The sequence below is a fragment of the Prionailurus bengalensis genome, chromosome A3, assembly GCF_016509475.1.
Source record: "Prionailurus bengalensis isolate Pbe53 chromosome A3, Fcat_Pben_1.1_paternal_pri, whole genome shotgun sequence".
Lineage (NCBI taxonomy): Eukaryota > Metazoa > Chordata > Mammalia > Carnivora > Felidae > Prionailurus > Prionailurus bengalensis.
The window spans coordinates 36,414,852-36,430,903 of record NC_057354.1 but is presented as its reverse complement, the minus strand read 5'-3'; the positions used below and the strand labels follow the sequence as shown (position 1 = coordinate 36,430,903).

Below are 16,052 nucleotides of genomic sequence, written 5' to 3'. Positions count from 1 at the left end.
GTAAAAAGTGTAAAACTTTAAGTTCTGCAAATTGCCCCTTCCTGGAAAAATCATCTTTGCTGACACTGTGGCACATTCACCAGAGGGCTTAGAGGCACTTGCTTTCATTACTGCCCTTTAAGCTTCTCATGTGGATGAAAGCCTAGAAAATGTTTTTATTGAGTACACTATGGGAAGAAATGTAAATAATAAGCAAAGCTATTTAAACACATGTGTAAAAAGAAAACACATGTTTCCACTGCGCCCTAGGACAAATCTAAGGAAATCCATTTCTATTTGTAAAGGGCTGCGAATATAAAAAAACAATGCCTAAATATTAAGAATATTTACCAGAACAGTAAGTAATTGAAAATGTGTTGTGCTGTTTTGCTGTTTTTCAAACCACGCGAGGGCCCAGTTCTCCCCCTTCAGTCACCCATGTCTGACTGCCCTAGTCTGAGGACCCCTCCATGTCTGCTTGTGTGACTGCAGCCCAGCTCCGCGGCCACAGCTGGTGTGCGGGACAGGAACGAAGGCTAACACTCCATGGGAACAGCTGACAGATGTCAAAAGTGGCCGCTGCAGTGAGCAGTGTTTGTCAAGGGCCTATGCTTTCTCAGGGTTAACAGTTGTTGGATGTACAGTAATTTCTACTGTTGTTAATGTGTAAGGATGGATGGTGTTTCACGGCAAGTTTCCCCTGTCTTCTTGGGAAATGCCTGCCACTTTATGTGGAGGAAGGGCTGGGCTCACAGGGAAAAGTGTTTCACTTGCAAAATTTATTTTAAATAGGAAAAGGCCCTGTTTTCAATGGGCTGGGAAAATAAATACAAACCAAAACAAACTGCACATATACAACTTTGCACTCATGGGGACGCCGGAGAGCAGGGCTCACAATCAGGCCTGTGTCTGAAGAGCAAAGAGAAAGCTTTCTTTGGCAGGTACCATACACTGGGCGTTGGGGAAAGGAGGGGAACATTTCTCAGACAGAGGGAAGAATAGGAAGAACTTGCTTGTTTTGGCGATTCTTGCCTTTTCTCCTCTGGTGTGAACACCCACTGATTTCCTAACATGGTGGTAATGTGCCCCACCACAGAATGCTGCGTGGGTGTGGATGAAGAGAGAGGAAGCCTGGTAATTCAGCCCTGAACATTCGCAGAAGATACCTTGGATGCCACAAAAGAATGAGCAGATGGCTCTATGCATTGGCTAAAGATGGAAGCTAAGATTTTAGAGGCGCATTCTGCTTAGAAGAAAAGCCAAAAAGAAAGCCACTGCAGACAGAAACCACAGTACCCAGGAAAATTTAATTTATTTTATGGCATTTTCCAAAGACTGGGTTTCTTAGATGTTAAATGCAAGAACAAGGTTATACAAAATGGAATAATAGGCAGTAAAAAAAAAAATTACTGCTCTACAAACACAAAAATGTAGTGAACCCCTAATATTTAGACAATGCACTGAGGTAAGTGCTTGGAGCAGAAAGATGAGCTCTGTTTTGGGGTCTGTTTCTCCCTTTCCATCTTGTGATCAGAGAAGAGGGGATATAAAACCCAAACAAAGATATTCACATTGTAGTTCAGGCAGAACACTGCTCCTGGCTTTCACATGGTTAACTGAAAGACAGCTTTGTTTTCATGATTAGAGGAAAGTTTTATTAAGAGAAAACAAACACATTTATACACATACACACACACTCTCTCTCTTCCCCCTTAATCGGGATACTGAAGCAGTGAAGACCGCCCAGATATCAGACAGACGCATTTCCACACGGCCTCTGACACTTACTAGCTCTGTGACCTCAGGCAAGTTGCTCGCACCCTTGAGTTTGTTTCTTGTCTTCAGATCAAGGGTTAAGAATGCTGGCTAGAAGGGGCTACCCTAAGGATCTGCCATGGGTATGCAGACCCGGCACAGAGCTGGTGGCTAGCAGGCTGAAGCTCAGAAACAGGTAACTAGTAGGGGCATGGATGCTAACAGAACCTGGGATGGGGGGCTCTGGAGGCTATGTTTAGTCCCTAGGTGCCACAGAGCCAGGACATAATGCAGCTAATCTTACACTGGGGTAGGATGTTGTTCTGACTTTCTGAAAACCAATTGAAAACTACTATTTAATAATTTGTAAGTGGGGCACCTGGGTGGCTCAGTCGGTTGAGCGTCCTACATCGGCTCAGGTCATGATCTCACGGTCTGTGAGTTCGAGCCACACATCGGGCTCTGTGCTGACAGCTCAGAGCCTGAAGCCTGCTTCGGATTCTGTGTCTCCCTCTCTCTCTGCCCCTCCCCTGCTTATGCTCTGTCTCTCTCTCTCTGTCAATAATAAATAACATTTAAAAAAATTATAAAAAATAATTTGTAACTCATGACCACTTTCACCTCTGCCTTTTGTTGAAGGGGTAAGAGATGTTGCAATGGAAGCACGCCCCAAAGCCTTGACAAATGAACATGTGACTGGTGAACAGAAACTACAATTTGTTCCTTTATTTCTTCCAATGCTTGCGTTCCTCCTTAGTAACAGGCTCCGCACTGGGTGCTGAACAGCACAAGAGCCCTGGCCCTCAAAGGAAATGAAGTCTGTCTGGGAAGCAAGGAAGCAACTGGACTGGTAAGTGCTGCTACCACTGAGGGTGGACTGAGCACATGGGAAAGGGCGGAGGCAGCTCCCAGAGAGAGGTGCACAGAATCAGATAGAGCTCCTCAGGAGGAGTGACACCCAGGCACAGGCCTGCAGGAGGTGGAGGAGATGACCCACCAACGTGGAAAGAGAAGAGAGTTGCAGGGAGAGGAGGGCAACATGTGCAAAGACGCAGAGGTAAGAGTATGATGTTCTGGGGCCTGTGAGTCAGGCTGCAATGACAAGTTGATAAATGACCACAGAAGCTCTCCCAAGATTGCCTGGCCAAAGCCATCTGGGACCAGCGACTCCTCTCCCTCTTGGAAGAGAGGGGCTCCTCTTGAACTTGGCCTCCCATGGGTCCAGTTGTAGGTCTAGCAAAATCTATAAGCACTGGGCAGTTGGCTTGCCTAGCATTCTCCTGAATAGTCAGACTGCTTGGTGCCTGAATCTGGTACTAAAATGTTTGCCACTCCCAGCCTGTGCCAAGTGATTGCCCTATGTTCCCCAGAACGCTCTGCACAATGGTGGGGGGCCAACATGGAGAGGACACTACTGCCAGGCCTGTTCCTGGGCAGGCAGCCACCTTGGGGCATGAGAGGTAGTTGCTGAGAAGGCTAATGACCATGACAGACATGGTGTCTACAGACCATGAAAGCCCAAGAGTGGATGTGTCATCTGGTGACTGGATAGCCTAAAATCTGCAGTCAACTAAGGCCCATGGCTGGCCAAGTCACTTGGTCCACTAGAGGGCCACAACTCAGTAGTAACCTTGGGAGGAACTCTGTCAGTGGCTCAATCCACTGACATCTTTGGCTTATTGGTTAACAGATATGTCCATAACTCCGAATAAAATGGAAAGCATACTTTAGGCTCTACTTAAACTGTATGCTATAGGCTGAACTGTATCTCTCCAAAACTCCTATGTTGAAATCCTAATCCCCAGCACCTCAGAAAGCAACTGTATTTGGATACAGAATCTTTAAAGAGTTAATTAAGCTAAAATGAGGTCATTAGAGTGGGCCTGAATCCAGTATGACTGGTGTCTGTATTACATAAAAGGAAAACAGAACACAGATACAAATAAAGGGAAAATCACGTGAAGCCAAAGGGAGAAAATGGCCACATCTACAAGCCAGGGAGAGAGGCCTCAAAAGAAACCAACCCTGCTGACACCTTGATCTCAGAATTCCAGCTTCCAGAACTATGAAATTTGTCTAAGTCACCCAGTTGGTGGTAATTTTTTATGGGAGCCCTAGCAAATTAATACATTATATAATAGAAAAAAAGTCTAGGTCTGGTGAACAGGGGCCTGACCTGGGCTACCTTGAAGGAGAGCCACAGCCTCTTACCCAGTCCCCAGATTTGACTCAGTTCTCAGAACTGTATCTCCTTGAATAGAAAGCCAGGCATCCCTCAAGTCAGGACTATAAATCTTTCACTTGGGATGTACAGCTGTTTACTACAGTTCCTGTGCAATGAGAAAAGGGGAATAACCAGAATTTTTGGAATGATTAGACATTGGCTCTGAGACAATGCTAATTCTTGGGGTTCCAGATCTCCATTATGATCCCCAGAGTGTGATAAGTAGAAACTTGTTTCAATTAATCTCCCAGAGGGCCTGGCGGGTCCATGAAAATCTGTACTTCTCTTCTCATTTGATGAGTACATAATTGCGATAAACTTATCCTGCAACCATGTTGGACTTGGACTAAACTTGGACTCCATGTCTCATGGAGTGCTACATAGTAAGGAAAAGCCAAAAAAAAAGTCTCTGGAGTTCCCTTTCCCCATCAAAACCAAAAGCAATACTAATCCCTTGAAATCAAAGAGTTCATTCTGTCAAAGAGTTCATTCAAGTTTTTGCACCCTGCAACTCTTACTACTAAGAAATAAGCACAAACACTTGTAGGTATGTTTGTGTTTCTTTGACCTAATTAAATGACCTGGAAGAGTGACAGCTTGAGTGACCAGTTTATTAGCAGATAAAAATTTGTGCCTGGCTAATCAATGGCTCTGCTCAACAGGATAGTATCAACCAGAAGCGAATGAATGCAGTGATATAACCTCATTTGGGGTGGAGAAACAAAATCTGTCCAGTGGGCAGAATGTTCAAGAGTACACTTTGGGTCCATTTGGCCTGTAAGGAAAGATAGCCTGAAGAATGTATGTGTGTGTGTGTGTGTGTGTGTGTGTGTGTGTGTGTGTGCGCGTGCACACATTCATTCACTCATTCACTGGTAAGAACTCAGAAGGACTGGTGACAAGGACATTTGGGGAAAAGCTACGTGGAGTGTGTGTGAAAGTATGTGTACCTTATGTGAATGTTCTCCAAAAGACTCCATTAAGAAGTTCTTGTAATGAGTTGGACAAAATGACCTGCACATGGATGTTGGCCAGCCTCTTACCCCAGGTGCCAGATTATCTGCTTAAAGGGCTCGTGAGCCATGTGGCCTTGGTGGCAAGGATGAATATTATGCTTGGACTCAACAACATGGACTTAACCTCACCAACACGGAGCCCTGCCAAATGCCAAACCTACCAACAGCAACAATTAACAGGAGTCTCTCTACCAACTCTCTTATTGTAAGAAGATGGGCCCATGGTCAGTGGTGGTGGGTGATTATAATGGACCTCTTTCATTACAGAGGAGACAATACCTTCACTGGAATGGACCCTTTATTTGGGATTTGGATGTGTTTTCTATGTCTGCCATGTTTTTGGCAGCCACGTCACCCACGGACTTACTGAAGGCCTCACTCACTATCACCGCCACAGTGTTTCTGACCAAGAAACTCATTTTACAAATAAGCGAGTATATTCATAAAATTCAGTGGTCCTACTAAGCAACCAAGCAAGGATCAAATGCAGCTGGCCTTACAGAGTGGTGGAAGGGTCTACTGAAAATTCAGTTGTGATACAAACTGGGGTGAAGTCCTAAAAGATCTACTACATGCTGTGACCAGAAGAATAATATGTGTTCCCTTGGCAAGAATTCCTGGAACCAGGGAGTGGAAGTGGGAAGTGACCACCTCAGCAAAAGCTCGCTTTCCATCCTCATGACTGTGCTTCATTGGTATTCAAAGGAAGACTGGAACAGAGAGGATAACAATGACCCAGGCTGAGGGTTAAATGTGCCACATAACTCCAGGTTTTTTACGCCATTAGACAAACAGACCAAAAGGGGAGTAGAAACGTTGGCCCATAATGACACAATAGATGCAAGTGGATAAAACACGGGGAGTATAACGGCTCTATCTAGTGGCGCATTTCCAGTGTTAAAAGTTAATGAGAATTGGGGCACCTGGGTGGCGCAGTCGGTTAAGCGTCCGACTTCAGCCAGGTCACGATCTCACGGTCCATGAGTTCGAGCCCCACATCGGGCTCTGGGCTGATGGCTCAGAGCCTGGAGCCTGCTTCAGATTCTGTGTCTCCCTCTTTCTCTGCCCCTCCCCCGTTCATGCTCTGTCTCTCTCTGTCCCAAAAATAAATAAAAAACGGTGAAAAAAAAAATTAAAAAAAAAAAAGTTAATGAGAACTGAGGCAACCTCATAAAGGCAGGACCACCGCTGGCCCAAATCCCAATGAAAGTTTGGATCACCTTGCCAGGTAAAGAATCCTGATCAGCTGAGGTACTGGCTAAGGGCCAGGGGAATATGAAATAAATGTTAAAGGAAGGCAGATACAAACACCAACTATTTATTGCAAAAGTTAGAATGGTGGCATCTTCCTATCCTGTCATCCTCGCTGTATCGTGTATATATTTATATGTTAACTAAGTTTTTTAGCTTTGTGTTTCCTTACTATTCTATGCAAGGTATGTAAACTTCTTAACTTAGTCAATAAATTAACAAATGTGAGCTGTGAATGAACATCACCCAGGAAGCCTGGGTTTGGACTAGGCATGAGACTCTGGGTTCTCTCTGTCTGTCTGTCTGTCTGTCTGTCTCAGAGGAGATGCTGAGCTTACTTCCTCTGCCATTGGGAGAACTGTGTCTTTAGGCAGAAGCTTGTTGTTTGGAAGTTTGTGGACGAAGGAAGCCAAGAGGAAAACTTGAGTGGTTATTTTGTAACTTGTGTCCACTCACCAAAACTTCTGACCATCCTCCCTGGGTTTTGGCAACTTCCCATGTTGTAACATCTCACTTTGCCAAGGGAAGAGACAAACATTCTGTCCTTTGTGGCTTACCTGCAAGGAGGGTACAGCCATGGGACCTAGTTTCACATTGCAGTGGCTCACAAGGGGCAGCATGGTGCTGTAGCCACGTGCCCAGAAATCAATCTTCTTCAGACTGGGGTGGAGGTTGATACCCGGTCTTGACTGTAGCTGAAATGGCACATGTATCAAAGCTGTCCTCATCTCATGGCTGACGCTTTGCTGCCTGTGTGCCTTTGGAGGCCTCCCACAGGTACATCCTGTGAGCTATCTAATAATGTCTTTAATTGACTCTGCTTAAGAATGAGACCCATTCGGGGCGCCTGGGTGGCGCAGTCGGTTAAGCTTCCGACTTCAGCCAGGTCACGATCTCGCGGTCTGTGAGTTCGAGCCCCGCATCGGGCTCTGGGCTGATGGCTCAGAGCCTGGAGCCTGTTTCCGATTCTGTGTCTCCCTCTCTCTCTGCCCCTCCCCCGTTCATGCTCTGTCTCTCTCTGTCCCAAAAATAAAATAAACGTTGAAAAAAAAAATTTAAAAAAAAAAAAAAAAAAAAAGAATGAGACCCATTCTGCTAGTCTCAAGCAGAAATGAAATTAAATAAAGGATATTAGGCAATTAAGGTTCCTGACCACAGAAGGTTTTAAGCTGGAGACTATCACAGTTTTGTTTTTGAAAGACCACTCTGGCAGCAGAGGTGTGGATGAATTGGAAGGAAAATCAGGAGGCTGTGGCAGTAATTCAAGGGCTGATTAAGAAGGCCTTGACCAAGGAAGGGACAATGGGAACAAGAGAAAAAATTAAGAAGAAAAAGGCAAACAACCCAATACAAAGATGAGCAATAGCTGTAAATATGCAGTTTAGTCAATATGTACATTAAAGTGAAAGACAAAAATCAAAGCACAGCATCTCCTTTTCTGATTTTTGGCCTGTCAAACTGGGAAAAATTAAAACACTGTAATACCTAGTACTGGCAAGGCTAAGGGGAAAACATTAATGAGACAGAATTGACAGAAATCGACAGTGAAGTCTTTTAAAAAACTTTATCACAACATGAATTTTTACTGAATCTGTTGAAATGACAGGTGACTTTACAAAGATGAAGCTATCAGCAAATGTCTGTGCTATGCTGTCTGCTGAGTTTGTCAATACTTACTGTGGTCCTTTATATTTTAAGATTAAGGAAATGGTCTCAAAACCATTTATGCTATTTTTTTATTAAAAAAAAAACTCAGAGCATGAATAATACTAAATTTTATCCGAGTAATCAGCAAAGTTACCTAGAGACTTCAGCTTAGCCAGCACTGTGTGCTGAGTATCTGTACTGTGATGAGGCACATTATTGTCACATGGATCTAGAAATAGAAAAAGGTAAGAAACTCATGCAAATGAGAGAAGTTTTCTGCTTTACACAAAAGCATAAACCACTCACATTCATCCAAACCACCAAACAGTAACAACAACTCTATTTTCAGGGAACATGAGACAAAGAACTGGATACTGAGGAGGAAATAGGCAAGGCCTTACGGTTAGTGGCTTTGAAATTGCTCTTGAAAAAGGCATTTAAGTAAGATTATGGGAACAGCTGAGAACAGGCAGTTAGATAAATGTAGAGAGATGTCTTTGGCTCTGAGGCAAGAGTAAAAGCACGTATTCAGATTCCATTTTTTTGTGGCGCTGTTAATAAACAATATAAGGTGGCAGTATATTGGTGCGTGTATCCACTTCGTCCCTGCAGGTACACACAGCCTACAGCAAGATGAACCTCTTTGTGAAAAGGAACCTTGTGGTAGACACAGATGAACAATGCTCTTTCCTTTTGGAAATTAACTGGTGAGTATGAAGTTAAACACCTATAACCAGAAACAGGGTTATCTGCTTACGCTCTAGAGTTATGCAGCAAAGTGAAGAAGAAAAGTGGTTTTGTGGGTGGCAAAGAATCGATCTTTGCCAGTGAAGGAGTGGGAGAAAGGTAAACTGATTATAACACAGTCACAGTACAATGTGACAAATACATTAAAGGTGGTAAGTGCCAGAAGAAGACAAACTGAGAAAGACTTTGGAGAAGTAAAATTTAAGTTGGGTCTTAAAGGTTAAGTAGGAGCTTTCCAGACAAAGGTAAAACCTGTAAATGTAAAGGCAGAGGGATAAGGAATGCAGGCTTGTGGGAGACAGGAAAGTGAGTAGCAGGAGGAGACAAGGCAGGATGGGGAGGTTATGGAAACCCTTGACCTTACTAGGAACAGGAAAGATATAACATGTGTGTAATTTATCATCTGTACAAGCATTTATTAAGTACCTACTGCAAAGCAGAAAACGTCCTCCAAGCTGGAGACACAATGGTAATAAAAGGGGCAGAGCCTGTCTTCAGGCGGCTTACATGTCTGTGGAGAGACATACATTCATGGAATGGTGTTCAGGATGCTTGTGGGTCTATAACAAGGAGACCTGTCTCCAGGATAAGCTTCCTGAGGAGTGATTTTGAGCAGAGAAAAGACTGAGCACAGGGAAAGTGGAGACCAGGGCTCCAACATGGGCAGAGGCCCCAAGATGCGTAGAAGAATGGAGATTTGGAAGAAAGGAATTAAGCTGCTATGACTGGAGCAAGAAAGAAGGAAAAAGTGAGACAAGATGAGGCTGGACAAGCAGCTACTCGAAGGACCCTAGCTTGCACCCTTGGAGCCTTGGAGAAGAGGTTCACAAGATCAGACCTCTGATTTTAAGGGATAACACAAACTGAATGAAGTGTGAAGAGCAGGCGAGGCACTGGCCAGAGCAGGCGCAAGGAAGCCAGCCAGGGGGCTGCTGTGGGGGCGCAGGTATCCAGGGGAGGCGGAAGCAGGGACTGCTTGCTGGCAGCAAAGGAGGGGACTGGCTAAGGTATGAACATCACAAGACATGCTCCATTAAAGATTAACTGTTACCAGAAGTAGAAAGGAAAGGGAAGATAGTGCTTTCGCTCCAAGTTAACTTTCAGCGAGGAATACTTAACACAGCTTTTCTCCTACAGAGTGAACAATAGAGCGGTGCATTAAATCATCTTGCCTCCCTCTGGCACTCACTACTTATCTCAGTACAGGGAAGCCAGTGCTCATCCCACAAGTGGCCAGTCACTGGAGGCTCCAGGAGGCAAACACGGGCTTCTCCTTGTTTGTGCTTGTGCAGTTAAATAAACCAAGTCAAAGGCAAATGACAAACTTGCAGCATATAAAACATACAAAGTATTCATATCCTTAAGGAGTATTTATAAACTAATAAAAATATGAACATTAAAATAAAAACATTATAAAGAAATTGAAGTGTGCAAACACATATATCATCAGGATATTTGCTGTACTGCTGTTTATGACAGTGTAAACATTAGATGCAACCTAAATGTCCCACCAATAAAAGAGAGTATGGATATTTAATGGAATACTATATACATTAAAAATGGTGATGTGAACCCTGCATAGCCAAAACAATTCTTAAAACCATTAAGAAAGTTGGAAGACTCCTATTTCCTAATTTCAAAATTTACTACAAAGTTATGATAACCAAAACAGTGTGGTACTGGCATAAAGACAGACATCTAGAACAATGGAATAGAACAGAGAGCCCAGAAATAAACTCTCACATTTATTTTTTTTTTAATTTCTAATGTTTATTTTTGAGAGAGACAGAGAGAGACAGACAGAACATGAGCGGGGGAGGGGCAGAGAGAGAGACGGAGACACAGAATCCAAAGCAGGCTCCAGGCTCTGAGCTGTCAGCACAGAGTCTGACATGGGGCTCGAACTCATGAAGCGTGAGATCATAACCTGAGTTGAAGTCAAATAGTTAACCAACTGAGCCACCCAGGCACTCCTAAACTCTCACATTTATGATCAAAGATTTCAAATAAGGGTGCCACGACCACTTGATGGGGGAAAGGACAGACTTTCCAACACATGGTGGTGGGACAACTGAATATCTATGTGCAAAGGAATATAGTTGGACCATTTCCTTAAAATTAACTCAAAATGGATCAAAGACATAATGAAAAGGAACAAAACCTATAAAACCTATAAAGCTCTTAGAAGAAAACACAATTTTTGAAAAGCTTCATTTCACTGGATTCAGTAATGAAGCACAGGTGGCAAAATATGAAATACATAAATTGACTACATCAAAATTTAAAATATTCGCACATCAAAGGACACTATCGAGAGTGAAAAAGCAACACACAATGGGAGAAAATATTTGCAGGTCATATACCTGATAAGGAATTAATATCCAGAATATATAAAAGAACTCCTCCAACTCAAAAACAAAAAAGCAAACAACCCAATTAAAAAACAGGCCAATGACACAGACAGACATTTCCCCAAAGAAGATATACAAATAGTCAATAAGTACATGAAAAGATGGTCAAATCACTACCCATGAGGGAAACACAAATTGAAGCCACAATAAGATACCACTTCACAACTGTTAGGATGGCTATTATCAAAACCAGAGAAAATAGGTACCGGCAAGATTATGGAGAAACTGGGATCCATTCTTGGTGAGAATGTAAAACGTAGTCACTGTGGAAAACAGGATAACAGTTCCTCAAAAAAATTAAACCAATAATGACCATATAATCTGGCAAGTCCACTGAGAGGTATACAGCCAGAGACTCAGAAAGCAGGGACTCAAAGAAGTATCTGAACACAAAAGTTCATAGCAGCATTATTCACAACAACCAAATGGTAGAAATAACTCAAGTATCCTGTGACAGATGAACAAATAAACACAATATGTATATGTGTGTGTGTGTGTGTGTGTGTGTGTGTATGTGTGTGTGTGAATACTATTTGGCTTTAAAAACAAAGAAAATTCTTGGGGCGCCTGGGTAGCTCAGTCGGTTGAGCGTCTGACTTCGGCTCAGGTCATGATCTCACAGTCTGTGAGTTCGAGCCCCACGTTGGGTTCTGTGCTTATAGCTCAGAGCCTGGAGCCTGCTTCGGATTCTGTGTCTCCCTCTCTCTCTGCCCCTCCCCTGCTTACACTGTCTCTGTCTCTCTCTTGAAAATAAATAAACATTAAAAACAAAGAAAATTCTGATAAATGCTATAATAGGGAGGTACTTTGAAAACATTATGCTAAGTGAAAAAGTGGGACACAAAAGGATAAATACTGTATGATTCCATTATAGGAGGTACCTCAAGTACCTAAATTCATAAAGTCAGAAAGCAGAATACTGGTTACAAGAGACTAGGGAAGAGACAGATGGGGAGTTACTCTTTTTTTTTTTTTCTTAATATGACATTTATTGTCAAATTGGTTTCCATACAACACCCAGTGCTCATCCCAAAAGGTGCCCTCCCCAATACCCATCACCCACCCTCCCCTCCCTCCCACCCGATGGGGAGTTATTCTTTAATGGGTAAAGGATTCCAGTTTGGGACGATGAAAAGTTCTGGCAATGGAAAGTGGCAGTGGCTGCACAACAACGTGAATGTACTTAATGCCACTAAACTACACACTTGAAAATGGTTACAATGGTAAATTTTATGATATGTATAGTTTACCACATTAAAACAATTTTTTTTAAAAATGGTCATGTACGTGTTTTAAAGGATTTCTATATTATGTTAGGTGAAAAAAATAGGTTATAAAATTGTACAGAATGATCCCTTTTCTGTTTAAAAACAAACTTCTTAAAAATATATAAAATAAAAAAATAAAATAAAATAAAATAAAATAAAATAAAATAAAATAAAATAAAATAAAATAAAAAACTTCTTGCCCACATGAGCCCAACAAAGACTTTGATTTTCATCTTGGGGCCAGAACAACACACAACACATGTACCCTACCAGGCTGGAAAATTGAGTATTTAGCATTTTCCACTCAGTAGTAGAGGAAGGCAGGGGAAGGGCTAGTTGAGAATCAGTACTGACCACACCACGTGCACGCCAGAAATGGAGGTCTGAGAACCTTCTGTGTTCCTTCTCCTTTTGTACAAGTCAGAAAATGAAACTAGCCAGGTCTGTTGGAGTACAAAGGATGCAGGCTCCTATGGCTTTTCTCAAGCTTTATCCAATACTAAGTGAAATTCCAGAAAATGTCACCTAACACAAAATTGTTTAGACTGAAAATTCCATTCAAGGCTTTGAGTTTGGGTTAAATTAATCTGTCTGCCTACTTATCAGCTGTGCCCAGGTGAACACTGTAGTTTAAGTATGTCTACGAAGTAGGGGTGGGGGGGTGGGATGCTGTATTAGCATAACCTAGGGGGATGCCACGTTAGTATAACGTGGTTCACAGCAGTCCAGCCCTGTCCTCTGAGGATTAACACAAGGTTGACTGTACTTGTACCACAAAAGAGTGTTAGGAAATGCCAACCTAAAGTAGAAAAAATTAAAAACACGGCAATGATAGGTGGAAAGAACAGTGGGCTGGGAGTGAGAAGAGCTGGATCTGGGATCAGGTTCTGCCACTTGTCACCCAAGTATGCTTTCCTTCAACAGGTCACTGAATATGTGTATCAAGCACTGGGCTAAGTAAGGCAGGGAGGGGGACAGCGTTGAGGGTGGAGTGGCGGAGGGATGCCAAATAAACAAGGTTATCTCGATCCTCAAAAAGATGATCTTTTATTTGGGCGAGCTCTTAGTTTTGTAGACCCTCAGCTTCTTCACCTACAACTCGGACATTACCATTCTCAAAGTGTTGTTAGGAAATAGTGCAGGATAGTTCAACCCCAGTGCCCTTGATGTTTTGGGCCAGATAATGCCTTGTTGTGAGGGACTGTCTTGTGTATTGCAGGATATTTAGTGACATCCTTGGCTTCTAACTCACAAGCTGCCAGTAGCTTCCTGCCAACCCCTCCGACTTCAGTGATGACAACCAAAACTGTCTGCAGACATTACCAAATGTCCCCTCCTGCAAGACTACCCCCAGTTGAGAACCTCTCAAATAGGGTGTCATATATATGAAAGCACTTAAAAAAGCATAAAGCCGCAAATCAAGTCAGTATTAATGTAAATCTATTTGTAAGACTACTTGTCAAAAAAAAGTGCCTTAAAGTACAGTTTCCTTAGGAATGTTTTATTTTCTATTTTTATGTTTTTTGCTTACCATTAAAAGCCCTCCAGGGCTTTTTGGTTAATTTTCCTTACCCAAACAAAGCATCTTCATTAGAACATATTTTTTAAATGTATCACTGTACTAACACGACAGTCAGAGTCAAACATAATTGCCATCTCTACAAAGCAGAAATTTTATCCAAAATCAAAGTACTCTGTGCCTACCTTTTAAGGTCAAGGGACTGGATCTTGTGAATTCTGTATTTGATGTCCTGTGCTGTTTACGAACTTCCAAGTACTCCTTAACTCTTGAATCAATGGTTTCTTTTAACAGTAAACAGACTTCCTAAAGCAAGTTAAAAAAGGAGATATAATTCTCTCATTTAATGAAATGCAAAGAGACAACATTGTGCATATTAAAAAGTCAACACTGAACATTTCATTTCGTTTGCTTTTTTACTTAGCTATGAAAGCTGAAAAGAATGCTATCTGTGCTCATGGGTATCACCCCAGGTTTAAGTTTGCTACTGAGGTTTGCTCAAAACCATGTTGGTTCAGTCTGTGATCTGAGAAATTCATTTAATTTCCCTCCACTTCAGTTCCACATTTCTAAAAGGAAGGTAAAAGCAGTGAAGTGCCCACTGTGGCCAGGCAAGACTGTGGATGAGGGAAGGATCCAGGAGGTGGAGCATCTCACTGTGACCCCACCCAGCCAGCAGGGGCAGCCCCGCCCACGGCTTCAATGGACTATTGTCATGTGGGGATGCTAGGTGGGGGAGGGGGGTCATCAGCTGGTCATCAGCTCTTCTGATCTGTTCAAGAGAAGAGGCCACAGCAATTTTTATGCGAATATTTCCCATTTTTCAAACTTGGTTCAATACTTTTCTTAACCTAAACATCCACCATCCTTCATTCATTAGTTTCTGGCTGCAGGTTTAGAAATCTACTGAAAAAGGAACAGCACCGAATGATGGGCTGAAGAGAGAACTAAGAAATCAGTAATGTGATTTTCTTCCATGCTCTTATTGATACTGTGTGTGCCCATTTGCTTTTGTGAAAACTGCACTATATCCACCGATTAATGGTGAAAATAATTTAACTTCTCATATTTCTTTAAAGTAGATTAATATTTATTAGGCAACAGAAACACATGGTTTTAATTCAATGTCAATGTACCACAACACTAGCAAATTTCTGGAATGTGTTATTTTTTTATATATCAGTGTTACTTATGAAAAGAAAGACAAAACTCTAAAAAGTCCACCACATGATGGGAAGACACTGTCCACTTTAGGTGGCATGTAGCCAATGTAGAGAAAGGGGGAAAAAAATGGCACACAAATCTAAATTTCTTATCTTCGATTAAGAACTGGTGTGTAAGGACTAATAATTCTGGTCCAATTCCCAGACTGCAGAAGGCTCAGAGTTGCCGAGGTCAACTCAAACCTGTTTCACTAATTTCTTCAATGCCATCTCAGGTTTATCTCTTATGATTTTCAAAAATTAAAACGAGAACAAAATTTTAAGAAGCCCTGAAAGGCAATGATAGCCAAACTTTTCTTTTATTGCAAATACAGACACTCCTCAACAGTAGTGAAAATCCTTGATTTACTTCACAAATGGGAAATTGTACATAAAATATAAACACTGATCTCTCTTCTGCTCTCATTTTGCAGCCCAAAGATGCAGTGCCTTGTGGAATCGAGAGAGATCCGTTTACAGTTGAGCATTCTGGCATTGTTCACACAACAGAAAGGCAGCCTTGCCCCATACTGTTGTTTTAACAATTAAAGAATTTTGCTTCACATGCAGGGTTCAACTATGACTGAGCTAGAAAATATGTGAAAGACATACATGGAAACAAAGATTGTTAAAATTTAGCCATAAATGCCCTATAAGGCTAGAACTAAAAATAGTACGACAAAAATAAAACAAAGGCCCATACAACACAAACTTTCTCCCTATAGTTACGGGGCTTTCCTTCCATGAGTCAGGTTTGACGAATGGAAGGTAGACCATGTGCAATGTGGTCAAGATAACCTAGTAACTGACCACACCACACTTGGCGAAGCATTCCCTTCAGAACCACAGCAATGCAAGAAAAGACAAAGTCCCAGCTAAACTGGATGGGGAGATAAAAAGACCACGCTGAAATCGATGAGCAAGAAGACAGAGATATACAGGGTATTTCTAGGCTAAAAAGGGCTCCAACATGCTTCCTCAAGTTTACAAATGAAACAGTTCGAGCTGGACTGTTTGGGTACAAAGACTACTC

The 16,052-nt window shown here is 42.2% G+C and overlaps 1 protein-coding gene across 1 annotated transcript in view; it reads right to left on the bottom strand.

The window, feature by feature from the left end:
* The window catches only part of LOC122496575 (SLX4 interacting protein), a 179,449-nt gene that overhangs the window by 48,622 nt on the left and 114,775 nt on the right, over positions 1-16,052 (bottom strand). Inside the window, exon 4 of the mRNA XM_043602893.1 lies at positions 14,003-14,123. Coding sequence (XP_043458828.1) covers positions 14,003-14,123 — 121 coding nt within the window. The remainder of the gene's footprint in view (positions 1-14,002; positions 14,124-16,052) is intronic.